Source organism: Centroberyx gerrardi, chromosome 14 (assembly GCF_048128805.1).
Source record: "Centroberyx gerrardi isolate f3 chromosome 14, fCenGer3.hap1.cur.20231027, whole genome shotgun sequence".
Lineage (NCBI taxonomy): Eukaryota > Metazoa > Chordata > Actinopteri > Beryciformes > Berycidae > Centroberyx > Centroberyx gerrardi.
Window position 1 is genome coordinate 19,121,552 of NC_136010.1, and position 27,764 is coordinate 19,149,315.

The window sequence follows — 27,764 nt, forward strand, 5'->3', positions numbered from 1 at the left end:
TAGTGGAATATTTATAGCTGTGCATTAAAAGTGGAATCAAGGGTTTAAGTGTACCATTGGAACATCGCTGCTGTTCCTTTGTCTGGGCCTGTCCAAAAATGTCTTGCCTGGGGCTATTTGCAGTGCTAAGAGTACATGCAAAATGTCAAAGTCATATCACATACCCGCGTCATATCAAAGATGAACTGCAGATTGACACTTACCTTAAAGGCTATCAGCAGTAATTTTTTTATTCTTTCCTACAAGAAAACTAATGTTGTAGCCAACCTACATATCCCATAAGTGTTTTCACTCACTACCTCATGCATAATTTGTTGTCACTAGTAAAACAGACTTGAGGAACAGCTGTGCAAGATTCAACTAATCATCCTCATTTATGTTGGGGCACAGGAAAACTAAATCTTTAATACTGGCATCAAAGCACTATACAGCATATCCATCCCAAACCAGAACTCACAGCACACCTAGAGCGTGGGATGTGATAATGATCTTAACTACACTGCCATCTTCTGGCTCTGCTGTACACAAATTCCAGTTGAGTGAGGCACAATCCTGGTGCACAGGAAATATTGAAATGTCCTATATGTGTTCATACGAGGTGATGTTGCAAAGTGCTGCGCAAAACACAACAGACCACAAGGTGAAACAATTTGCTATTTTATTAGGTCTGAGTCAGAAGGTGGACATGATTTTATCTTTAAGCAAACAAAATAAAACAAAGCCAGAAACAATTAAGGTATTTTTAAACTACAGTGTTCTATAAAATGCAGCACACAAAATATAACTTTCTGATCATGTTTCCTATGTAAAATTCCAGATTTGAGAAATTTGTCATTTAAACAGATCTACTGCCTTATCCAAAAGACTATGTTGAAATATTATTTACAAATCATCGACTGCTAAGAAAAGTAAGTAAATACAAATACTAGTTTCGTTACTGTCCACCCCGTACTGTTGCTCTCAATTTAACCCATCTATGACTGACATTTGAGCACAGCAAAATATTTCCTCTAAACAGCACAGCCATGTATCTAATGTAATCATTGTGTTACGTCTCATGCACACAGGCATGTCGTACAGTGGAAAATATGTAGAAAAAAATGTAATAAATACCATCCTTTTTAAAAGAAATGACCACAAATCAAAAACACAAAAACACAAATACAAACTAAACACAAAAAATAAAACTTTTGAGAAAGCAAATTCAAAGTATTATTCAGTTAAAACCTTAGCAAAAAACCTATCAGCTACATATAGCAGGAGCATGTTACAAAATTTAGGTATCCACAGAAATAGGTCAATGTATTGATTAAATATAAACTACCCGATGAATTTAAACAAACATCATAGATGGTTATAAATTGATAAATTGTGTTAACGGGGATAAAGGTTGGTGTGCAGCAACACTGAGGAAATGGAAGGAGAGGAAAAACACAGGCAGTACATCAAACAATATTTGTTTCTAGTTACTACAGTAGAGTACACCTATCTTATACACAGCCAACAATAACCGGAGAGAAAAAAAAGGTCTCAAAATCAATATGTTTCTTTCAATAAAATCACCGCCACAATCATCCCTGAGAACAAAATTTGGTTCAGTACTTAGTGCATCTGAAATGTACTGTCACTATCTCAATTTAGCTTAAACAAAGCTTTTACCTTGTCACATATTCTACAACAGGCAAAGGTTAACCTTGAAATGACCACTGATGCCATTGAAGGCTTCAGTAATATTTGTTTGGAGAACTTTCAATGAAAACAAATTTAATGCCAACAAGCCAAGTCAAGGCAATCAAATAAAGTCTCACCTACCTATGGGTAGGCTGTCATATTTTATTCTCCATTAAATAGAAGACTAATTGTACTGTGCGGCATAATATGCCTAGGAACCTGTTCTAGAAAAACATCTGTCAAAAAGTGAATTAGAGTACATTAGAATACACAGTATAGACTGTATAAAATGGAGGGGAACACGCTGCCTTGGCTTTTTTTTATTAGTTAACCCTGATTTAAAATGCTGTTAAGCATTTTAGGTATAAAACAACAACAACAACTACAGAGCTTCTGTGCATAAAAAATGACCAACATTGGGAAGAAGGATTCAATCTTTGCTCTCGTCCTCTTCGTCAACCTCAATATCCTCTTCATCGTCCTGATTTCTGGCCTTCTGTTCCCTTGACGACTCCTCGTCTTCATCGACGTATACCTCCTCATCCTTCTCCCCAAAGGACTCCTCCTCATCTTCTCTGGCCTCCTGGTCACTGTCATCAGAGCCTGGGGGACAAAATTAAGACTGTTTATGTTTCAAGGGATACTTTTTGGGCAAGGATGGCAATGATATAAGAATAACTACCCAAACAAATCAGATTTTGTGTTAATGTAGAGCACTGTCAGATTGTCAAGTAAAACCGCATAATCAAGAGCAGAGAAAGAGCAACAGAAACAAGAACAAGCCAAAATGCACCGCCACCCCAAGATTTCCCAAACCCTGATTGTTTGTGATAAAGGTGAATTTGCAACACTGCTGTTGAGGGTGATGTCTTACCGTCAATCACAATTTCTCCATCATCCTCCTCCTCTGGGCTCTCATCTGAGGAGGAGATATTGCCTGTCTATTCAGTTTAGCCTGCATTACTCAGACATTTGTATTTCAACTACAGGACAACAAGCCCATTGAGCTTGATGCTGACAAGCCCTTGGCCTCTCATTCACAACATAAAGCAGCGGCAAACACTGTGGATTTCATACATGGAATCATTTTATAACAGCTTTCATAAGGGTGCTATTTGCCATCATATGATTTAAAAATAAATCCTAAACTGTATTAGTAATAGAATACTAGTGTATCAACATCAAGTCCAATTAAATGTATTAAGTGTATCTGTATAAGTGTGTAAAATTAACTGCAAACTGTACCCAGGGTTCCCACACTCATATAGACATCAAATTCAGGACTTGAAATTGGCATGTTTCGGGGTAAGATATGACATCATAGAGGCCTCATTTTCTACTTATGATCGCAAATATCCATCACAGGGTTTTCCTCAGGATGTATAGTCTTGTGGTCCTAGCATCAAGGTCCAGAGAGCTGAGACATATTGATGAATTTGGGTGCTATGTTTTAATAAAAAAAATAAAAAAAATAAAATACTTTCAAGGCCATAAAAATCAAGTACTTTCAAGGCCATAAAAATCAAGTACTTTCAAGGCCATCTATTCATTTTCAAACACTTTTAAGGCCTTAGGTTATTTTTCTCAAATCCACAAACTTTCAAGGATTTTCAAGGCCCGTGGGAACCCTTTGTACCCCAACAGGCCCCCGGGGGCCATCGAGGGTTTCAGCTGTCTTTAACATGAAAGCCAATGACAGCTTGTTACTGACCTGCACTTTGCCCCCTCTCTTCCTCATCGTCATCTTCCTCCTCCTCCTCCCTGCTGTGGCCTTGTCCAGCCTCACCAGGCTCCTGGTCATCGTCCGAGTCTGAGATCACCACACACTCGTCCCCATTACTGTTGTCAGCTGCTCTGGCCCCACTGGTACTACTGAAGGAAAATAAATAAACACACACACACACACACATTAATGTTAAGAATGAACACCCTAACGGCTTCAGCATGCATTCCGCCTGGCTGATGGTGTCCTCCCAGCAGACAAAATTTCAGGAAACTGGAAGCGTTTCTGGACTATATAACCTTAATAAGCAGTTTGTCCACTGACTACATATTACACTGTTTCTGCAGCTTGACTACATTGAGAAGTGGTATGAGAAGTGGTATGAGAAGTGGTTGTGTGACGTACCTGCCATTCTCCCTGGGTTCCCAGAGAGGAGTGAGGTAGTATCTCAGAGGGTCTCTGTACAGGTCATCCTTAAGTATCTAGACATTGGCATAGACATTACTTTCAATACATTTGGATGAAAATGCTCTTGAAAATCTTTTAATACACCATATACAGACCTGCTACACAGGCCTCTTCGAGCACACACCTGACACATATGACTGCAGTAGCATGCGTATTTTGGCGTATTTTAGAGTGACTCATACTAGCTAGCCGCTTTGCCAACATACAAGCTAGGTACTGCCAGCTCATGTTGTTGGCATCAAGTGTGTGTTTGCATATTGTCAGTGATTTTAAAAATGAGCCTCCTCGATCTGCATTACTTGGAAATTGCAGACAAACAGTACAAACGATACAGACTGATTCATCATTTTCAACCCCAAAAAACTGTTGCTTTTATGACGAAAAAGAAACAAATTTTACTTTTTGCTTCATAATTCAAAGTAGCCACTGTCACCATGTTGGCTCCACACAACTCTGACTAGTTCTGAGCTGGTATACAAACTGATTTGTCAGAAAAAGCACAACAAAGAGAAGAGTGGGCCAATGGCAAAAGCCTAGAGGCAAAGATAACAGGCTTATTACAGAGTTAGAAATAGTAAGATCAGACACTTGATGCAACTGGGCCAGTGTCTGACCAATTGACTTGCCCAAATCAATGTCTACTGGCCCTGGGCAATCAAGCAATCCTTATTGTTGAACCTTCCTAAATGCCTTATAGTACAATGAGTGCGTAGATTTGTGTGTACATGAGTGCGTACATTTTAAGAATGGTTGGCCCCCTGAACCTGGCAGTGTAAATGCCATGCTATATCTGTTGAGTTACACAGGACCACATTTCTGTGTGCTATATTCACGTACTCTTGTCTCACTCACCTGTGCTATATCATCTCGTCCTGGGTTGCTATGGTCACTGAACCAGCTGAAGAAGGTCTGGTAGACCCCACGTGATGACTTCCTGGGTTCACTGTGGGCCGTCAGGTTCTGTCCACGATGCCACAGGATGGGGTTGGAGAACGACACGGGAGATCCTGAGACAGAACAGCCAACATTAGAATTTAAACGTCCTGATCCTGAATTTAAACGGCCATATTAATTTTATGTATTTTCACAAATTCTAGAGCTTGACTTGTACAGGGGAAATAAGTCTTTTTGTATACGATCCTTTTAAAGCCTCCAAATACAAGCAAAACTCAGTCAGTAGTAAATGTATTTGATCAAATAACTCAAAATGTAAACACAGCCAGTACAGTGTTCAATAGGGGACAGAAATTCGGGGGGTTGAAGTGAAAACACCTTTGTGATAGAAGCCCACTCTATAAAAGCATCATTATATATTCAACTCACCACTGATACATAATGTTAGGTTCAAGATCAATACTGTCATAATATCAGAAGTGCAGTAAATATTATACCAATTTCCCAATGACAAATTAAGTTTAGGCCTGCTATGGCTACTTATTTTTTTTTTTTTACATAGACAAATAAATATATATGTGCATCATAAAGAGTAAGTTGTCTGGAAACTCTGATGTGAAACTGTGATTTGAATTGGTAAATTCTGTGATCCAATTGTAGTTAGGTTCATCAGATTATTCTTAAAACAATATTTGCAAATATCACAATACCTTGTCCTTGACACCAATATTGTGACAATAGCTACGTTATTGCAGCATTCACTGTACAGTTGCACTGTTCCTACATTGTGGGTGTTGATGAGAAGACAAGCTTGCTGAACTTCATCTTGGTTTTCCTGGCCATACACTCCTCAGACTCACAACTTTTTGTCAGTTCTTGCAGAAAATGGGTTGATGTTTCTTGTAATTTCTTTCAAACCCAAAATATGACCAAATAACTGCCAAATACCCTGTTTGGCTATTAATGCATTTTGTTAGGTTTGATTTTAGACAGGCATGTTTATTTTAGTTAGGCCTACTAAAAATATAACCAATTAAATTATTAAAATATATAAATATTATGTATATGATAAATGAAAATGTTGCTATCGGTATAAAATGCAGGTGTCACCCAGCTATACAATACATCTTTTATAACTCCAAGATGCATTTTGTGACTTCTTGTATCATGATATGGTGCATGATGATACTATGATGCATGCCCTTCTGTCAAATATGCATTTTTTCTACACCTTGACATTAAACTCCACAGACTTATTCTCACCCCCCATCCCAAGGTGGAGCTCCTTCATGATGATGTTGTTCTGGAAGTAAGGGTTCCTTCTGAAGTGGAAGCGGATCCTGTAGCCCAGTTTGTTGTTCTTGAAAGACTCAATCTGAGAAAGACATGAGAAAATGTTTGAATTTTGCTACCAGGCAAAATAGCCTACTTTGACTTTGTTAGAATGCAACCCCAATTTTCTTTTTTACCTCAAGGTCAATCATGTAACTGAGAGCATCTTCATCAGTCTCATCGATGTGAGCCGACAGATGAGGATGGTTCAACAGCTGTCACATTGGAGTCAAGGAAAAACAAACAAAAATGATTCTCTTTCATGACTTCACTCACTCAAACACAAACGAGGGAGGGAGAGGGATAGAGATAGATTTATAGAGATAGAGAGAGAGCGAGGGAGAGAGAGAGAGAGCGAGGGAGAGAGAGATAGAGATTTCATCATTTAAGGATACTGCCGTGACCCAGAAGCCAGGAATGGATTGTGTGATGGAGCTGCGCTGGTCCAGATGCGGGCGCCGCTGACGACTCATCTTCAACTCCAGCCGTTGGTGAAGCCGGGCACTCTTTTTCTCAAGAGCTTCCAGCCTCATCTGTACCTGCGCTAGAAGAGCCACTGACTGTCTTATCTCCGGGGCCATCTTAACCGAGACTATGGCGCACTCCCCATCATCGTTGTCCTCGTTGTCAGATGGAAAAGAGGAGCTTGGTGTGGAGGAAGAACCAGGTATGGAATCATCTCCCTCATCTGCGTCTGGGATGTTCTCTGCGTCTTCTCTGTCAACACTATGCACTGATGTGGAGCTATCTGCTGCAGCTGCCTGCGTTTTAGAGCTTTCCTTTGAGGAGTCGTGGCCACCACGGTGTTTAAATTTACTCCCCCGTTTCTCCTGTTCAGCTCTTTCAGATGAGCAAGGAGTCTCTTCACTGTCTTCCCCATCTCCTCCTGTAAGACTGGCAAGTGCTTCAGCAGCTGCTATGGCTGCTGAATCGGATTGGTCCAGGGAAGTTGAGGGACGATACTCTCCTCTAGCATCTTTCTCAGCATCTACTTTTGCGTCACCAGATCCCTGTGCATCTGAGGACTGTGGTTTTTCGGTGCCGCTGGCATCATGACGATCAGCCTTGGTTGAGTTGTTGATAGGCAGGACATTGGCGCTATCAGTGTTGTCAGAACCATGTTCCCTTTGCACAACAGCCGGTTCTCCCTCGCTATCTTTTGCTTGGTTCCCTCTCCCAGTCTCTTTACTTTCCGCTTCACTATTTTTGCAACTTTGTGAAGTCGAAAGCGTTTCATTTGATGCGTCACTTACTTTGGTAGACTTGCTGGGAATCGTGCTGCTTTCATCCTGGTCGGGTGATGGACATCGTTTCCTCGACGCAGAGTCAGCGGACTGCTTGCAGTCCGTCAATTCACTCATGCTAGCTAGCTAGCCAAAATAGCTAACCAGCTAGTTAGCCAGCTAGCGTAACTAAAACAAACTTAACTAAATCGATTAGACACCACTAAGCTAGTTAGTTAGTTAACCACTGCGATTCTGTTCCTCAGATGACAATATACATATTTAATGAAGCTAATATAGGAAGCAGCTCTCTTGTTTTTCCGCGGCCTTGCGTGACAATTAGCTGGCTTTGGCTAACGTTGCTACAACTAGCTAACGTTAGCTACTGTTACCCACTTCGTGTGTCCTTCGAATCATGGCTGTACCCCATTTTCTCGAGTAAAAGTCCAACAAGCAAGAGTCTGTAGAAATAATCCAAAATATCCGTGCTATGCAAAACTAGCGCTTTGTTTAAAACCAGTATGCTTTATATTTGTTTATATTTGCCCTCTCCCTTTAGCTTACTATTCGTGCAGCGACGTGACAGAAAAACATTTCTCTGATTGGCTACGGTACGCCGCGCTAAAAGCTCTCCACCAATCATTTACAAGGGTTTGTTTACATGGATCAGCTCTACCAGAGTAGGGACAACTGCGCAGCGCGCAAGTGCAGCTGTTGTAGTCACGAGATGATTCTGATGTTAATAAGACGTACAAATACCATGCTATTGAGTTCGTCAAACATTATTGGAAAAATTTTGTAGATTAAAACAATTTTTACTTTTTACGGGGTCGTCTTGTAGGAGTAAGTGAAACAGGCGACGTTACAATTATTTATTTATTTATTTATTATTATTTTTTATTATATTCATATACAGAGGGTTCAAGATCTCAAACGTCAAGCCAGATGAAACCGAGCAGTTGTTATTGGGTGTGAAAGGAGGCGGAGTGCAACGTGCTTTGTGCGTAGACAGACAGTGGCCTATGTTATACCTTTGATAAGATCATCAGAAAAATGCAGCAGTGTTGATCTGTCCCATGCAAGATAGCAATTAGGACGCACCAGCAGGCCAAGAGCCAGGCTTATAAACCTTGCAGCGTTTATTTCACTTAGCAACAGTGTTTGTTTTCTATTGCTTGCTTAGGCATAATAGTTTATTTTGCTCTGCTGCTTGCACAATTTTTGTAATTTTGGTTGGGCCTTTAAATAAATAGATTTTGTAACCGACACCTATCCGTTTTACTTCAGCACCAGAATCTCTGGACTGAGATCCCACCATAGAAAAACAGAGGGGTCAACCAGGATGAGGTGTAGCCTACAATAAAAACAAAACACCTTTTTGGCAAAAAGGCAAGATCAAAAATCATTTTTGTTTTCGTTAACTATTCATAAAACATTCAAATGCTGTCTTTGCCGTTCTTCTAGGTGAGATACAGCAGAGCAGGATGACATCTTTTTCATCAGAGGAGTTAAGGTCTTATGTGCATAAACAGTCTAATAGATACAAACCAAGGCACAGAGGCTGGGAAGCCCTTGAAAGACTTGGTTTGCTTATAGGCAAGGGAATTAAGTGGAATTGTAGGTTCTATAGCAGTGGTTCTCAACGTCGGGTCTGGGGACCACCAGGGGTCCTTGAGGGAGTTCCAGGGGGTCCCCAGCAAATTGATGAATTGTTAAACTTAACTAGTATTTCATTTACAAGAAGTTAGCACAATTAGACAATTGGAGAACACAGAAGAATGACTGTTTTGATCATAGTTTCACTGTTATCTCTCTACCGATAGTCATGGAATTCTGGATAAAATCATCTAACAATAAAATTATTCTCAGATTTGGGTCCGAGAGATATAATCTCATGGGGGTCCGTTGCCCTAATGTGTATTCATTTAGGGGTCCTTGATATGAAAAAGGTTGAGAATCACTGTCCTATAGCATAGCATATGAATAGTGGCCTACATGAGCATCGATCCAAGTCTAAATTATAATATGGATGAAAGAGATAAATGTATTTGTCATAACCTGACGTGTTTGGGGCGTGTTTGACCATGAAATTATGGTGATGAAATGGGCGACATCCTAAAATAATAGTAAGGTGCACTGATAGATTTCCATCTGATAGGCGCATGTCTGCAGGTTATACCAAAACTATTTTGAGGGTGTCCTTTGTTGAGGAGGGTGTCTAAATGCCTTACTAAGACTTGCAATATTTCCAAAAAGATACTATAACCTAGATATGTTATATCGCATTTCCAGTTGATGTAATATTAAAGTGGGCGTGTAGCCTGCCCGAACCAAACGAAACAAGGGGGAGTCGCAGGATTATACCAACTTAAAAGACACATTTGGGGCACGGAGTGCCGTTGGGTCAGGGCTAAAATTAGAGGTTGTTCCTTCCGCAACAGCAGCTAAACTGCGATGCATACTAAAGTCATGTAAACCAGAGGGATAGTCTATCACAAGGGCTGGCAGTAAAGACAAGGTTTCCATGAGTGACATTTAACGCTCCACGTTGACTGAGGAGGCTCTGTGCGTAACGCAGGAACAGCGCTGGATCTATACGGGCCACTGCTGCGCAAATCTGAAATATTTGGTAGTGTTTTGGAGACGCCATATGTGCTCTCTTCAGCGCACAGCTTCCCTGACAGTAAACAACTGCAGAAATGTCTTTTTTAGCCATCCCAAGTCAAGAGGGCCTTTTCACCACGATCAAAACTGGCAAGTCAGCCGAGGAAGGAGAGTGTAAGTCCCCCGTGGACGATGATGATGAAGATGATGATACCGAGGACGTCCGTCTCATCCCAAGATGCTCCCCGGTGCCCAGAAAGCGAGGCCAGTCGATCTTTGACGAGACCGCCGAGTATATGCGGATCCACTCGGCGTTGCCTGCCGCCAGGAGGAGAGTGTCATTCGCCGATACAACAGGTGGGGATCTGACCGACGTGAAGGAATTTGTTGCCTTCGATTCGGACGATGAAGAGGATGATGCGAGGTGGGAGGAAGAGCAGGCAAGGTATCGGAAGCCAGAGCGGGAACCGACCTATCATGTGAACCCAGAGTTTCAGGCGCCCGCCGACAGTGTCCTGCTGCAGGCAGTGCACACTAATAAAGTGGAGGTTGAGCTGCTGTCTCCAGTAGAGAACGAGCCACTTGCCGTCAGTGGGATAATTCGAGTCCTGAACATCTCTTTCCACAAAGCAGTTTATATCAGATCCACCATGGACAACTGGGCTTCCTATTTTGATTACCCAGCTGACTATGTGCAGGGCTCTCACGACGGGGACACTGACAAGTTTTCCTTCAAGTTGTCTTTCGCACCACCTTATAACACACACGGCTCCCGCATTGAGTTTGTTGTTCGCTATGAAACCTCTGATGGTGATTACTGGGCTAATAACTCACAAATGAATTACGTGGTGACTCTCCTCCTGTCCTACGAAGACGATTCGGCTCAAACCAGCACTGACACTCAAGACATAAGAGGTATCCTGAAACCTCCAAAAATGTACAGGTAAATTTCCTGTCGTGTGTGCATTCCACTGTCAAGCAGAGAACATGGGATGAGGATGATTTTCGCAGGGCATGTGTGCTAGTTTCGGGACGGAGCAATATTCTGTTCCCCTGAGATATTCCTTTGATCTCTGACCTTCACAGAGAGATCACCACGCAGCTAATTACTGGAGGTCAAACATGAGTCTCCTGCTGTCTTGCAAACCATACATACATCCTTTTGATCAGGGAAAAACTACAATTCTCTAAGGCAGAGGGGAGGTGGAGGGGGGCTCTGATTCAGCGACCCAAGCATTAGCCTGATTTTAGTTTAGGGACCATATTGTCCATCTACTCATAAAGAGATAGATGTCAACAAAATGACAAAAGCACAAGATGTGGGCGGTGTGCTATACAACTGCAGAGCTCCAGAGGCCTAGTCACACCCTGCTGAGGCCAAGCTGTGACTTGTCTGGGTGAAATGGGCATTCAGCTTTGTTCAGTGGCTCTGCCTGAGACTGTCTTTGGCATAATAAGAACCCAAGTCTGAAGTAAAGCAGGGTGTTAAGAGCCACAGCCACACACTCTGTTACATAATGAGGACACAGGACAAGTACTGAAGCCGCCTGGTAAAGTGTTCGTAAAGTTTGTTTAGGACACAATGCTGCATGTGGGACAGACTGATTTTTATACAGGCTGCTGTCCTCAGCCTTTGCAGTGTTGGAGAGAGGTGTTTTGGAGAGAGTACACACCCCTCGCAGAATGCCAATCATCCAGTGGTGTGTGTGGGTGATCAAAATAGGCAAAGGGCAGGTGTCATTTTCAGCCCTGGCGTTTCCCTGCACTAAGATTTACCTCTGACCTTTTCTATCAGAGCCTTAGAGAAACCACAGCTGACATCAGACCAATCCAATTTCAATGGAATAGATTGGCCCCTTTCCCTTGCGTATTCTGAGTCTTGCACACACACCCCCTTCGCTTCCTCCTTTACTGCATTAACGTCAGATAATAGCAGAGAGGACTATTTAAATGCGTGATTTATTGTTACATCAACATGAAAGCACATGATGAATCGCACAGTGCGTAGTGACACAGGCAGAGGACATAAGGAAAAGTCCCCCCAGCTTAAGGACCCATAAAAGGGATGGTTGTTTGAGGGTTCAGGATATAAACTGATCTAGCTGTCATGTGGGTCTTCATTCCACCGCAGGCCTTGGGAAATAGGACGGGGTCAGATGGGTTGTTAAGGATGGATGAGTCACTGATTAAAAAAGGAGAGTTTGGGGAGTGCAGACCCAACACACCACCACAGCGACCATTCCAGATTCATTAAGGGCTTTTGAAGTTGACTGATAATTTGAGTTTCACATGTTTACAGGGTTAGTATGTATTGGTAGCAGGTAACTATGGGGTGCAGAGAGTCCCAGGTGCCAAAATCTATAAAATATATGACTCCAACTGAGACATAGTTCCAGTTCCTGATTTGAAGTTCTGTTGGAGTAGCAAATGTTTAACCAAACTGTATCCACCTCAGGTAAACATAGATATTGCTAGCCAGCGAGCTACAGCTGATACTGAATGTACACAGTCTGTTTTTGTCTTATATGACTGTAGCTAAGATTGTCTGCAGGTCCTTTATTTCAATGTCATCTGCCTTGATCGCCAAGTGATGAGGTTGCTGACTTTTGCAGTGGGACCGGTGGGCATATGGCTCAATCTTAATCTTTTTTACATCAGCTCACTGCTGAGTCAGGCTGACATCATGTTTGCAACCTTCAAATGCATCTGAAGACCTTTAAGTCTGCTTCTTTCTAAAATCATAGGACCATTTTTACAAAAATTACTAAGGATTTCTCTTGGTAGTGCACCTAATGTTATTGTTGAGGAGTGCTTGCCCTGATGGAGTAAGAAAGCTTGACGGGCATAGCAACAGTAGGGGGGCGGGGCTTAGCAAAAAGTGAATTGGGCAACTGCATGTCACCACAAATGTATCACCGCAAGATTTTTGTCTGATGTCTGTCAGATTTGAAGACACATCCGCCCCACTGACACAAAACTGGAAGTGCAGTAAGCATAGGGAGCATCAACAGCATGGCAGTTTTTTTCCACTCTATTTGCGTAGCTCTTGTCACATGCTCATCACACTTCTTGACCTTTATTTCATTTGGCATCCTTTGGGTGGACTCTTGCCAATGTTCCCCCTCCCCTCTTGGGAAGGGATGTGCCTATATGACAGAAAACTTTTCTACAGTTTCTAGGCAGCGTCATGCTTTTGAAGACAATTTCAAAAACATGGATCATTACTATATTTTATCAATTCTCCCCTTATTCCAACCTTATTTGTTCAAAGTAGAGAGACAGGAAAGACTGGGAGAGAGAGGGTGATGACATGCTACAAAGGTCCTGGGCCAGATTTGAACCCAGGACGTCGCTCCTACATGGTACGCTCCTTCCACTGGGCCACTAGGAAGCCCCTTCAATCTCCATTTTATTGAAAATTGTTTATTAATGTTCCTGAATTTACATATACTTGGGATCTGATGTAACTTCCCTTTCTCTGTTTAGGGTGAGCACATAAACACCTGTGTTGGATGTTAGAGGAACGTGGGGTGGTGGATGAGAGCATGTATGTCATCAAGAGAAATACATTTAGTTGAATTAGGCCCATGTCTCAGTCATCCCATTGATCAGACCTATACTCATTGATACATCATCTACACACGATATTGCACTTGCACAGACTTACATTGTATTTGCACTTACACTGACGCTCACCCTCAGCCTACAATATCTCACCCAGTAATATCTGACCTCACCATTGATCTCAACAGCAATAGGCCAATGGAATGGATCATGGCTGACCCTTTTGGCTTGAAACGCCCTGCTCAGCCTGCTCAGCAGTTCAGAAACTGAATTGTACCAGTACTGTCTGGCCAAAGGGACGGCTGACCGTGCTAGTTTGAAACAGCTGATTCAGCAGTTAAGGAGTTGAATTGCATCAGCAAACAATAAGCTTAAGTATGCAAAACAAACAGTGACAGGAGCTGAGGATGGTGTAGTATGACCACCCACTTCTGCCGCCTTCATATATACATGAACTCCTATTTTAAACATGAGATAGATTTCCATCTTTGGATCCAAAATGTGGTGTCCTTTTATTTCAGACAGGACCACTTACTCCTGAATTAACTGGTAGTGGATGAGGCTACAAATCCATGATACCCAACTTCCACAGGGTGGACCTGCCTTTCTGGTCTCACTGTTCAGCCTCAGCTGCAAACTCAGTATATCTAAGCTTCTTTCTTTCATATGTCTGTCTGCTGCTTCCTCACATGGTGCAGTCAGCTCAACAAATGAATACAGGCCACTGAGAGTATTTTAATTGTTATTAGGCCTCAAATACTGCACTGTTATTACAATGTTATTATCTAAGCACAAGATCCCTCTGTGAGGTTTCAATTATGTCTTGGGTAATATTTACATTTGTAAAATCATAGAGATGCTTGATTGTTTTATAGAATGTACTTTTGAGTGGCTTTGTCTTTATGAGTTTATTGTCTCATAACCTAAATCTTCCGTCTCTTTCAGTATGGACGATGATTACGATTATGACGACGAGTCAGACAGGGATGAAGGTACAATATGAATGCTGTCATGCAATATCACCACCAGACATGTTTCACTATCTGAGAACATGCCAATATTAATATAATGGGTAATTCGATATGATGGTATTGCATGACATTTGTAGAGATGTATAATTGATCCATTTATTTATACTTAACAAATGCAGATAATATTGGCAGTTCTCTTCTTTGAAACTAAGTCATAGGCTTCTTCTGTACAGACGAATCATCCTCTCTCAGCATATTTATCCTTTTCTCATTTTCAGAGGACCCAGGCCCCTCCAAGTCCCAACCTTTTCGGCCTACACCCGTCTGCCCAATCATCATACAGCCAGAGATCGACATAGAGGTAAGGGTAAAATATGAAGACTGGGTAAGAAGGGATTCTCCACCAACCGTTTCTAATGGAATAAATCATAAACTAATAGAGGTTTCATTGGGGATATTTATCTTCTTTGAACTTTCTGTGACCTGTAAAAGTTGAAATAAGTCCTTCATGTTTGGAACAGAATAGCTTGTTGGCTTACTTGCCAACAGAGGACAAACATTTAGCAAATGACTAGCTGGATTATGTCCAAATTATCTTGATTTGCATGCAGTTGTTGATACAATCACATTTAACAAGCAGGCTAAGTGCTTTATCCCTTTATGCAAGCCATGTGCCTAATAAAACATAACAAACATTTCTTTTAAACTTTTATAACTTTAAAAAAAATATAAAATTTTTATCATTGGCTTGGTTGTTTATATTGTTCACAGCTCATTGAAGCTTCCGCCACAACTTAGGTAATGTCTTGCTCCTCCCTGCTACAGCACGAGTCTTATGCTACTTGCACTGTCAGCTTCTTACTGTATTCACATCAGCATGCATGGTGTTCTTGTTTTTGTCCCCTTTGCTTTCTTGTCCCCCGTCATGGGTCCATTTAATTTGGATTTATGGCCTTTTTTCAATTTTAAGTGATTCAAGTGACTAACATCATTTACAACCTGTCTAATCCACTGTATGTTTGCATCATTATTGATTATAGTAGTGGTGTCCACCCATAATGTGCTATAGTCAAGGTGGAGAGAATGTTTTGTTGAATTGTTATTTGCTTTGATTAGACTCAACAATCTTGGTGCAAAGGCGGCCATTTTGTATGTTAGTGATTCATTTGAAACGGCCCCCGATCTTGGTTGATTCCACTGAACAAAGATTGATTTAAAAATTTTAAATCAATTATTAATTTAAATTACATTTTTAGTGGGATTTATGTCAAGATCCCAAACTTGCAATTATAAAAACGGTTGTTTCAGACCGCACAGTGTTGCACAACTCTTTGAAGAAAAGCACAATTCTCCCACCATGACCCCGCAGCAAGCTTGCATGTAGCATTGCCATGTGTAAACACTAACTTCCAAAGAAGTGCTAAGTACAATTCAGTGATTGAATTGAACCTTTGGCTTACCAAAGAAATAGTAAGCTGTAGCATTTTAAAGTGTAAAAGGTTTTGCAATGTTCCATTATTTTTCTAATAAGAGGGTGGGAGAGCGAACTGTTGAGCTGCTTAAAACTGGGATTACCAGGGGGCTGGCATTAGCATTTTGGCAACCAACAGATGATTTTGGATTGGTTCCATACATAAATCACATCAAAGTGGAAAAAAATATATTATTTCAGCAGAAGAGGAAAGTTACAGTTGGTCTGCATAAAGTTGATTAAACTACCTCAGACAGCCTATAGTTGGGCATTAAAGGTCAGTGCAATGAGAATTGCATTTCTCAATTTCATGGTATAACTTAACAAAGGACCTGTTAATGTGAAGTTACCCAAAATATTCTAAATTTCACCATTGTGGAAATTTGACTGACGTCCTTAGAAAAACTCTGGTTGTCAACAGAATCAAACAGATTTAGAATTCCAATCTACTTCCTGGTGCAAATGCTGTCACCTGCACTCAGGTTTTAATGAATGCTCTGATTGGTCGACAGCATGTGTAGTAGATGAGGTGCCCCATAGTCTGTCAGACAATAGCCAGCCAGCTACTTGCCAAACTAGCCAAAATCTCTGTGCCTCCATTGTTGCTGAGTGGCAAACACTGGATAATTGTTCACCAAAGATAGAAATATTATCTCACTCAGTCCTACAAGCTTTGTACCATCTAATCATCAAAAACTGAAAAAATGATGCTCATTGTGTTAGAAATCAACATTAAACTTTTCCTGACTTAGTTGAAATCACTGCGCTGGATCTTTTATTATAGCCCACCTTCTAGCAGCATAGGATTGATAGCATGTGGTCAGGTTTTACTGGGCTGAGGTGCTGGCAAAATTTCCACCTATCTGACTGATACTACGCAGATATCTTCCTGTTAGGCCTGTACTTATCTAGCTTGTCTATGTTTCTTTTAGATCAATATTTCACATGTATAATGTCACTTAAAGCCATCTTTCATTTTGGTAGAACATTAGAATTTAAGGTGAGTCCATAGCCATGGTCAACTATCAACATCAACTGCAACCAATGTTTAGATATTTAGGGTCATCATTTTCAAGTGAAAAGGTGTCAGTATAATTAATTTTTGCTAGCCAGTATCCACAGTTTCCATAGTTTACTTTCTGAGCATTCGGTCATGGGCAAAGGTTTGGGTCCCCTTTGGTTTTTACTCATTTTGTTCTGCATGAAATACTTTCTAAATTGACTTTTTTTGTCTGAGATCACAAAGTACTCTGTTCTGTCAAAGTGAAAACAATCTTCTAGGAAAGTATGTGGTGTAAAAACCTATGAGGCATGAAATTACAATAAAAGAAAAATTCAGCATGCAAAATTATACATACCTCTTGTTTCATTTGTGGTAAATTGTGTCAATGACAAATATTTGTCGAGCATTTAATATCATATGTTACTTAAACTTTATATTGTTTTGGTTGTAGGACTTTTTCAAAATGTTAGTAATTCTGTATTTCTTTTTTGCCCACAACGCTGATATCAGGTCCCTTCAACATCTCAGTGGGATTTTAGGCTGGACTCTGAAAACATGAGAATAGCATAGATTATCTGATTCTTTTCAGGATGGCATTAGCATCCAATTCCTGATGTTTAAAAAACAAAAAAACACAAAAAAAAGTTATCACCGCCTCAGATCTATATATGAAAATACAGTAAGTACATTTTCAGTGGAGTTGCACCTGTCAATTTTATATTGAATTCCACAGTAAAATAGTTATTATGTCATACTCTGTAAAGACCTTTGAGAGAGACATGGTTTGTGATGAAGGGCTATATAAATAAACTTGACTTCACTTGACTTGACTTAAGAAAAAAATGTATTAATACAGTTTTTCTTCTCCTTTGGATGCACTCCAATTGTATGGACTCCAGTTAACTGAAAGCATCTTTGATTCACCTCAGACTGCCATACCACAGAGGAAAGATCTCTTCACAGCATTTTGTACTCATGTCAGGGGAAGTCAAAACATTACAATGTACGTTTTTGCCAACGTTTTAGGTGTAAAAATGTCGGCTAATCCCATCACACTGCTCTTGTTTTGTTTGCATTTCTCCACAATTACACTGTCAGCATGGAATCCATTTCACAGAAAAGCATTAGTATGCGGTAAAATGCTTTTCTTCTTTTTGTGTGCAATGTTAATGTGAATTTTGTTTTTTCCCCTTTGTCTTGATACTCTCCTGGCTGTCACTGCTGTCTCCACTTTTTCCTTTTACAGATTGCAGATCACCCCCCTGGTCCCCCAGTCCCACCCAACCAAGAGCCTCCATCTGTTGATGGCACACTGTCCACTACCCCCGTATCCCCAGGTGACCAGTTCCCTTCTATGTCTTCCGAAACCATGTTGCACACTGATGATGAAGAGATATCCTTTATACTCCAAGCCAGCGAACCAGTTCAGCCAAATAAGTCACAGCCTTTACCCAGACTCCACTGTGAATCAAGCAACCAAATCTCAGAGCAGCCCGAAGGCAGTCGTCCCTCCGCACTGCCGCCTGCCTCAACCCCTTCCCTACCACACCTACCGATATGTAGCACAAGCTCCAAAAGTAGCTCTCAAACAGAGATTTCCCTGGTCCGTCCAGCTTCTTTTGAGAAGAAGACATCACTCGATGACATTGAGGCTGATCCTGGATTCCAAAAAAATGAAGAGGGAGCCTTACAGACCGACTCAAAGATAAAATTAAAGGCCATTGGAGAGGAAGTTGGTATTCCAGACATTTTCCGTCCATCGACCACTAACACGCTGCCCACTGCCACTGTGATTCCGAGTGAGCAATCGCCCTACGTGTCTTCCAAAATCAAACCACAAACCATTGATGAAGAATTATTTATTGCATCCGAATGCAGCAAACGTCTTGAAACAACTGAGCCGTCTCTGGTGGAGGCGACGATGGGTTCAGTTGAAGAATGTGAAAGTTTGAAGCAAGAGGAATTGATCAGCACAGATAGAGAGAAGGAGCAAGACTTTTCCATCCACACCGAGAAGCCACTCACTGCCTTGAGTAGTCCCTCAGCAGATCGTTCAGATTCGTTCACTAGCCCACAAACAGAGATTTCTTCATCCTACGCTGAAGTGTCTGAGAGATGGGCATTAATGGATGACACGGATGTTGCATCCCTAGAGAGTGGTGAGGAAGTCCTGCTAACAAGGGCAAGCCTAGCCATCTCCCAGGTCATTGAAGAGGCAAGCCCTAGTAATGAGAACACAGAGGAGGAGGAAGAGTCCCTTCAAGTCCAAGAGAGAGACACTGCTGCTAGACGCAAAGAGTGTGATACGGCAGACCTACTGACTGAGAGAAGGCCGAGATCGGACAGCTCCCAGGCTGCTGGAGAGGGAATCCTTTGTTCAGTGGCCTCGAGTATGTGGCCACCTACCATAGAGACAAACCTTGGGCCAACCGGAGAGGACGGACTGTCCCGCAGCCTCGCCGGTCACCCTTCTCCTGAGCCGCCCGCTGACCATGAGTCTTTTCCCAGTGTGACTCCTCGGCGCTTTAGGCGAAGGGTTGTAGTCAGATCGAGGGAACTGGCTGCGGGGTTATCAGAAGATTCAACCAGCTCTGCACCGCATGATGAAAACAGTCCAGCTGCCCTCTTGTCTCTCGAGAGCCAGGTGTCTCTGGGAGCTGAAGGTGAAGCTGCACCATCACCTGCACTCACAGACAACACCTCAGTGATTACAGGTGTCACCGAGGTGAGCCAGAACTTACCTCCTAATTCTACCCAGGCCAGGAAAGAGAAGCAGCACTCTCTCCAGGTTTCCCCTGACACATTATTAGTGAATCTACCAAACACCTTGTCGGAGGTTGCCAAGCCATTAAAGCCCCAGTCTGAGCGTGATTTGGACAGGAATCTGATACCATCCATCGTCTTCCTCAGCGGAGTCATCTTTCTCTCCGTAGAGTTGCAGGAACCCAGTGCCCTCTTCTTCGTGGGACTATTTTTTTGGTTCGCTTTGTTTCTGATTGTGGCAGAGTAGTTCCTTCTCCTACACTGATCTAACTTTGTTCTTCCAGTTAAGTGCCTTTTCATGATTCCAAAATAAGCACATGCGGTTCTTGTTCTAGTCGTCGTTGCTGCTGCTGTTTCTAGGTGTCCCTGTGTGAGTGTAGATGTATGTGCGATTTCAATCAAAAGAAAAAGATATGGTGTTCCATTTGTGAATATTTTCAATGTCAATACAATGTCCAATGCGAGGAGAAAGTAATTGGTCAAATTTACAGTGTGATGTTTCTCATGCATTCTGTCAAACACCTCATAATATAGTACAGACTACATGAGAACTTGAAAATATTTTCAATGCACAATAACTGAAAAAAGGTATAAAGGTCTGGATAAATTGGTTAATTGAGCCACTTCTACAACAGCATTGTGATCACACTGTCATCTGTATTATAACAGATGTTTGTTTGCAAGTACTTTGCAATTACTTTCTTCTTGCTATGTGGAGATACTGTGTACCTGGTGTCATATTCCAATACACTCAGTACTATATTGCAGTAGATTTTTTTGTTGTGAATGTAGCTGAGGTTGTATCAGAATAACTGAAGTCTAACCACACTGCCAAAGTTAACTCTATGTGTAATTATTTGTCATTATTGAGGGGCAAAAAAAGAAATTCCATAGCGGAACACTCTGAAAAGCCACAATTTCTCAGTAATGAGGTTTGTTATACAAATGGAATTTGTAAAGCATGGTTATGCACAGTATTTTGTCTTAGTGTTTAAAAAATGATGACTTAATGACCTTTAGTAGTTGCCTAAACATTAGTTTTGAAATGGATCCTGCTGGAGAAGGGATAAAACAAACAAGTGGAAAACTGCCCTGTATGACATATGGCAGTGATATTTTTATTTTAGAGAATATCTGCCTCCTGGCTACTGCACCTGTCATTTAATACACGTTCCTACTGTTCTGTTTGCAAAGAGTAAGTGACAATTCATGCTTGTTAACCCACATTGTTGTTGCACAACACTCGATCCTATAGCACTACTTTGACAACCTCACAGACAGACTGAACCACTGTATGACATGTTTGAAGTGATGAAAGTTTTTCCAGTGTATTACCATAAAATATGGTCGTATACTCTGAAGCCCTGTGTGTCTTTTTCTTTCTTTCTTTCTTTCTTTCTTTCTTTCTTTCTTTCTTTCACCTGCACTTTAGAAATGTGTATACAACAGTTGCATGCACAGCAATGGCACTGCAATGGACATTTTGTAAATATAGTTTGACAGACCACTAAAATATCATCAGAGGTTTTAGCCCCTCCATCTCTGGAGCATGTCCTGCTTTGCATCAAGTGGAAATACACAGAGGCAACATGAGCTGCAGATATAAGCCAAAGGTCATGCATTGCACTGAAGTCATGGTGTCGTGCTACAGTACAGCGCAGAGCGGCAATTGTAAACCGAGATCAGTGTTATTTGGATGCTGACAATTCCCAGGGAAGCCTCCTCAGATGCTACATAGTTGACTGATGATTTGTTGACTATTTCTGATCATTCCCTTATGGTAGGCTCATTTCTTAAAGACCTAGTCTATACTTTTGTGAGCATACAAATCGTGTGTACAAATATACAGTATTCTTGAAGAGTTATATACTTCAAGGTGCAAAATAAGCATTTCTCTGCTGAATCAACCCATCATAGCTTATATTTAACTTAAGAAACACAGCATTCAAAACCCATTGCCGTCTCTATATCAGTCCTTGAATACCTCCCTAGTGTCAGGTATTCTTATGATTATGCTTGGATTATATATCTGGCCTTAAAACAAATATTACTATGATATATTAATAATACTGTTGCATTTAATAGACAACTGCAGGGAAAAGGGTGGGGATCTATTTCTTTGTGTGGCTAACACTGATTCTACAACAGAGGCTCACTTCGAAATAATCATCATATTTAAGCAATAAGTCATTGAGAGCCATGTTTAACAGTGATTTTAGAAGAGCTAGGCGTTGCAAGGCATGACACCAAACAGCAGTGACACACCATTATATTAAAAAACCATTTAACTTGAATCAATATAGCTAATGATTTTATTATAATAGACCTAGTAGTTAAATATTAGGCTATTATTTTTCCATGCAATGGGCCTATGTTGAACAGTAGTTTAAAAACCTGGTAAACACAATTACTAATATTAATATTTTAATTAACTTTTTTACTGCATTTATTGGACATTTAACGATAATAATTTAATGGTAGCCTAATAATAGTTAAATATTATTCTTTCGCCAAGCAATATCTTGAACAGTAACTAAACAACTTGGTTGCTAAGCAACAAATAAGTACCGGTAAACTATGAGTGGTGATTTTCGGTTAGCACATTGATATTGAAATTAACTGTTTAACTGCGTTTATTGGGTATTTTACAACGACTTGGAGGGTGACTCAGCCAATCAGATGTGAGGCCTGGGACCATCCGTTTCATAATTCATAAATTTCATAACGGTGGTTAGGGACCAGGCCTGTCTGTGTCGTTATGGGTCCATCAGCCCAGTTTCTCTCCAAGGAAAAAAGAAAACCAACGGAGGACATGCGAAAGTTTGTTGACAGCTCGAGCTCCACATTTCTACATAATGGAAAGCACGTGTCATGCATGATGCGCCTATCATTTCAGAGAGGATTAGAATAAAACATCACTTTAATGTTATGGCCTACAATGTTCCACAGTTCAGCCTCTCCCTCTCTCTCTCTCTCTCTCTCTCTCTCTCTCTCCCTGCCTCTCTCTCTCTGCTTCTCTCTCTCTCTCTCTCTCTCTCTCTCTCTCTCTCTCTCTCTCTCTCCTGCCTCTCTCTCTCTGCTTCTCTCTCTCTCTCTCTCTCTCTCTCTGTCTCTCTCTCTCTCTCTCTCTCTGCTTCTCTCTCTCTCTCTCTGCCTCTCTCTCTCTCTCTCTCTCTGCTTCTCTCTCTCTATGTCTCTCTCTCTCTCTCTCTGTCTCTCTCTCTCTCTCTCTCTCTCTCTCTGCCTCTCTCTCGCTCTCCGAACAAAACCGACAGATTCCGCGAATATGCGAGCTGCCTCCTTGCAAGCAGCCATAATTGGGATTATTCAGGAATAATTCGCCTAATCCAGCCGTGTTATTTTTGATTTTTATCGTGATTTCGACAGTGTTTGCGATGTGAATTTCAAGAGGCAATGCCGGATTTGTTCAAAAATGTATTTTTCTGTGATGGAGGCTTTTATTATGGACTATTGAGCTGTAGTCTACCTTCGCTGGACAGCAAAACAAAGACTGCATATTACTGTTCAGGGTAAATAAATAGCCTTTCGACTCAAAGATGAAAAAAAAGAAATGTATCGAGGCTGATGTCTATGTGGACTAATTGTTCGGGTGCCATTAGCCAATATACATGCCAAGACGATATTCATTGAGGGGATGCGCGATCTTTTTTTTTTCTCTCTAACGTTTGTGGGTGGGTTATTATAAGCATTGAAAATCTGACATCATTTGGATATATGAACAGAACAAGATATTTTTTCGCGTCTGTTCTAGTCTTCTGGAAATCCATCTTCGACGTGATGCAACATAAAATCTGTTTTCTCGGATGATTTTCAGACAGAGACAAAATGAACACATCCTTCTCTCTATGAAACTGTAAAAGGGTGGCAGTGAATATTTTTTTTGTATACCTTAACTGTGGCTTAACCCTAGAGTCCTCATCCTGGATTATTTGATCAGCTATTGATTATTAGATAGCCTGTAATGTGTTATGTTTATTATATGTTGCTCAATTCGATTTCCTTGCGATGGATTTATGCATAACAGGTGTTGTTTGAGCTTGACAGCACAGCAAGAGCATGAGGCTTCATAATGTTTTTTCTCTCAATTTAACAAATAGTGAAACAAAGCGACTCGGATCAATTCTAAACGTGTGAGAAGAATAAATCCAAACATGAAAGGATGAAAGGTAGGTTACACACACGCACACACACGCACACACACACACACACACACACACACACACACACACACACACACACACACACACACACACAGTAGAGGTGATTGTGACACCTGTTCATCTGTTTTTCACTTTAGGCTATACATGGTTCAGGCCTAGCTGACAGGACAGCCATCAAATCAGGTGAAATGCCATTTGTCAAGGTGGTAGAAGTCTGTTACATGTGGAAAATATAAGGCCATTCACGTCAAATCATATTGCATTTCATGGCCTACATAGCGCCCACCCAGACAAGCACAGTTATGTGTTACACCTCATATCGTTGCCTTATGGCTACAAAGGGATTTTTAGGTGAGGTGTGTACAAAGGTTATGTCTTGTATTTGGTTTTCAATTGACTAAAATGTCATTATTCTTTTTAATCCTTTCTTCAAAACAAGGGTGTTTTCATGTTCCTTGCAAATACATCAAGAATGAGCTATGGTTATATGAATCACAGTGAACATTTCCACTTCATGTTGAGTGAATTTTCAATGTCTAACACTTCATGCACGGTAAAACCAAATGGCTGCCTCCCTGGCATTGTATTCTCATATTTGTTATATGCTGTGAATCCTACAGATTACACCCTCCGCTCTTTAACTGACACACACACGCACACACACACGCACACAGCAACAGAGAGAAAGCATAAAATGTTCTTTGCTCATTTACAACATCTCTGTTTGTTGGGCATGCCTAGTGTTGGTTGTACTGTGTCTGCTCCATCCCCCTGTACACCCCCATGCATTCACTCAAACACCCACACTTGCACAAAGTATGTGAGCTGTTGTATCTTAGCAACGGGCAAGGTAATTACTGAGAGAGCCAAGGAGCTGGCATGCTGTAGAGCTGCTGATCTGATCCCAGCCTTAGAGAAACAGGAAGGCAGAGATTTCCACAGTGTTGCCCAACACACCACTTCTGCAGCCATGCCTTTGGTTCCAAGTTTTGTTTCTGTCAGTGGATTGTTTCAGACCTAACAAACATGTCAGACATCTTGCTTTTCACTCAAGTGGCAGCCCTCACAATGTGTGTCTCTATTCACAGGTGGTGAGGTTGTGGACAAAGAGGAAAGATGAGTCTGTCATGTAGAATAGATCCTCACGGCCTCTCCTTGTAAGAAGAGAGAGCCGTGGGACACGACGGCTGTAGGAGGATCAGTGGTGTTGATAAAGGGCCCTAACCGCAGCTCCGGTGGAAGGTGGTAGAATGGCTAACCAGAGCTTTGCCATCGATGGCCCTGGCAGTTTGCTGGCTGTGCTGGCCTCACAGAGCGGACTGGCAAGAGGCGGCAGCAGCAGCAGCAGTAGCGGCAGCAGCAACAGTGGAGGAATCTCTGCCTCAGATGTGTCTGCCTACTTTAAGCTGGTCTTCTTGGGTTTGATCATCTGCGTCAGCCTTGCAGGCAACCTCTTAGTCTCCCTCCTGGTCCTACGAGACCGGGCCCTCCACAAGGCCCCCTACTTCTTCCTCCTGGACCTGTGCCTGGCCGATGCGGTTCGCTCTGCTGCCTGCTTCCCCTTTGTCCTGGTTTCCGTCCACAACAGCTCGGCCTGGACTTACAGTGCCTTGAGTTGTAAAGTGGTGGCTTTCATGGCTGTGCTATTTTGTTTTCACGCTGCCTTCATGCTGTTCTGTGTGGCTGTTACCCGCTACCTGGCCATCGCCCACCACCGATTCTACGCCAAGCGCATGACCATCTGGACCTGCGCTGCCATCATTTGCATGGTGTGGACTCTGGCCGTTGCCATGGCGTTCCCGCCCGTCTTTGATGTGGGGACATACAAGTTCATCCGCGATGAGGATCAGTGCATTTTCGAACACCGCTACCTGAAGACCAACGACACCCTGGGCTTCATGCTCATGCTGGCTGTGGTGGTCCTGGCCACCCACGGCTTCTACGCCAAGCTGCTGCTGTTTGAGTACCGGCACCGCAAGATGAAACCTGTCCAGCTGGTGCCAGCTATCAGCCAGAACTGGACTTTCCATGGTCCCGGGGCCACAGGTCAGGCCGCAGCTAACTGGATTGCAGGGTTCGGCCGTGGTCCCATGCCACCCACCCTATTGGGCATCAGGCAAAATTTACACAACCAACACCGGCGGCTGCTGGGGATGGAAGAGGTCAGGTCAGAGAGGAGGCTGGGCAGGATGTTCTACACCATCACCCTGCTCTTCCTGGTGCTCTGGGCTCCCTACATAGTGGCATGCTTCTGGAGGGTGTTCGTCAAGTCCTGCACCATCCCCCACAGGTACCTGTCCATCACGGTGTGGATGAGCTTTGCCCAGGCTGGAGTCAACCCCATCTTCTGCCTCCTGCTCAACGAGGACCTGAGGAAAGTGCTGAGAGCCCACCTGCCCACCTACTGGAGGACTAAACAACACCTGCCCCAGGATGAGGCCTACTGCATCATGTGATAACGTACGGGCTGGCTTAGCGACGATCTTAATGAGGGGAATGTTTCATGTTTAGAAGGGACATTTGGAGAGTAGAAGTAATGTAATGCACCTTGATTAAGTGTCAATGTGTGTTTTGTTGTCTCACACAACAAAATGAAAGTTTGCCAACGAATGCAGGCGCAGTGCCATTTGATTAAGAATGTTGATATTTGAATGAAAATGTCCGACAGTTTCTCTTCTGCGGCAGGTGAGAAGGTTTGAACAGGGCAATAAGAGAAGTCCTGGTAACACTTTTTATGGATTGTGTTTCTGTTCATGTACTGTATGGTTAATAGGTAGGAACGATCACAACAATCACCACACCAAGTAAGTATGACAGATGCCATTTTAAAATAATGTTGCCTTATTTCAGAGGGACACGCCCTAGAGCTTTCTACTGAGAATTAGCTTTTGTGTCACATGAGACATAAAACAGATACACAGAGGGTTGAAATCCTTGCGGAAATGTACTGGTGGACTATTGATAGAGAATGTTGTTCAGTGTGTGACTAACTTCGAAACTCATCAAGGGACTCAAAGGGTCTGAATGGATTGTTAGACGACCCTGGACGCCTTTTCATGTGATTCAGAGGAGACTGCAAAATATCAAGCGGACACGAAACCCTTGGATACATTTAAATAGCTGTTGTGAACCCAAACCCCTAACATGCTTGATTTTTTGGACTTGATTTAGGGCGTGTCAGGTTTATTTGTATCATAAAAATTGCCTGTTTTCCTTTATTTGTAAACAATACATGTTAAGCAGATGACACTATTTTGAAATATGACTTGATTTCATATTGTATAGACTGTACAGGAAAATATATTCCTGCTTGTGTGTTTTTATATAGCATTTGTGTGTGTGCGTGTGTGTGAGAGAGAGAGAGATAAAGAGAGAGATATGAAGAGGAGGGAGAGAGGGAGGGGGAGGGAGAGAGAGTGAAAGACAGAGAGAGAGAGAGAGAAAGGAGAGAGAAATAATGATGATAGAATAGGTTCCAGTAATATTGAGTCAATATGAAAGCAACCTCATTTTCTAGTCTTAAAACCATGACAAATCGAGCAGTTATCTTATGGAAATTTATCCTTTGAAGAGATTGCTGCAACTGACAATAATGTATTTTGATTTTGATGGCAATGTACAAGCAAATTTGAAATACAGATGGATAATGAGTAAGAGGACAGAATAATTAGAAAACATCACTTGTGCATTGCAAACATAGATCCTGGGATTTAATGACTTGAATGATGATGTATGTGACGTTTAAAAAAAATCATTTGCAAATAACTCAAACATTTATTTGCAAATGATGAGCTTAGGAATGCTTCCAAAGTATGGTTTTGGTTCAAGAAATGAAGTGGCACTTATCATGAAGGAAACTTGAATGTGACCAGGCTCCCCTATATTTCCCTTCAGCA

The 27,764-nt window shown here is 41.8% G+C and overlaps 3 protein-coding genes across 9 annotated transcripts; 2 read left to right on the top strand and 1 right to left on the bottom strand.

The window, feature by feature from the left end:
* Positions 1-658: 658 nt before the first annotated feature.
* On the bottom strand, positions 659-7,989 carry tspy (testis specific protein Y-linked). Of its 5 annotated transcripts, none has more exons than XM_071898809.2 (8): positions 6,484-7,987; positions 6,226-6,303; positions 6,020-6,131; positions 4,715-4,869; positions 3,800-3,876; positions 3,383-3,540; positions 2,546-2,608; positions 659-2,274 (listed from the first exon to the last, which is right to left on the bottom strand). In XM_071898809.2, the coding sequence occupies exons 1-8, from the start codon at positions 7,447-7,449 to the stop codon at positions 2,102-2,104; spliced, it is 1,782 nt and encodes a 593-aa protein (XP_071754910.1). In that variant the 5' UTR covers positions 7,450-7,987; the 3' UTR covers positions 659-2,101. The 5 variants fall into 5 exon arrangements, with proteins under 5 accessions (XP_071754910.1, XP_071754908.1, XP_071754911.1 ...); XM_071898807.2 differs by having other exon boundaries at positions 3,383-3,543; positions 6,484-7,984; XM_071898810.2 differs by having other exon boundaries at positions 2,546-2,590; positions 3,383-3,543; positions 6,484-7,979.
* Positions 7,990-9,783: 1,794 nt separating this feature from the next.
* Positions 9,784-21,048, top strand: LOC139911312 (uncharacterized). The gene is made up of 4 exons (XM_078288554.1): positions 9,784-10,858; positions 14,425-14,471; positions 14,729-14,811; positions 18,171-21,048. The coding sequence occupies exons 1-4, from the start codon at positions 10,011-10,013 to the stop codon at positions 19,932-19,934; spliced, it is 2,742 nt and encodes a 913-aa protein (XP_078144680.1). The 5' UTR covers positions 9,784-10,010; the 3' UTR covers positions 19,935-21,048.
* A 4,070-nt stretch (positions 21,049-25,118) lies between these two features.
* LOC139911311 (putative G-protein coupled receptor 173) lies at positions 25,119-27,227 on the top strand. 3 transcript variants are annotated; one of them, XM_071898823.2, is made up of 2 exons: positions 25,119-25,215; positions 25,255-27,227. In XM_071898823.2, exons 1-2 carry the CDS (start codon positions 25,119-25,121, stop codon positions 26,322-26,324), a joined length of 1,167 nt encoding a protein of 388 aa, XP_071754924.1. In that variant the 3' UTR covers positions 26,325-27,227. The 3 variants fall into 3 exon arrangements, with proteins under 3 accessions (XP_071754924.1, XP_071754925.1, XP_071754923.1); XM_071898824.2 differs by having other exon boundaries at positions 25,119-25,212; XM_071898822.2 differs by having other exon boundaries at positions 25,119-27,227.
* The last annotated feature ends 537 nt before the right edge of the window (positions 27,228-27,764 follow it).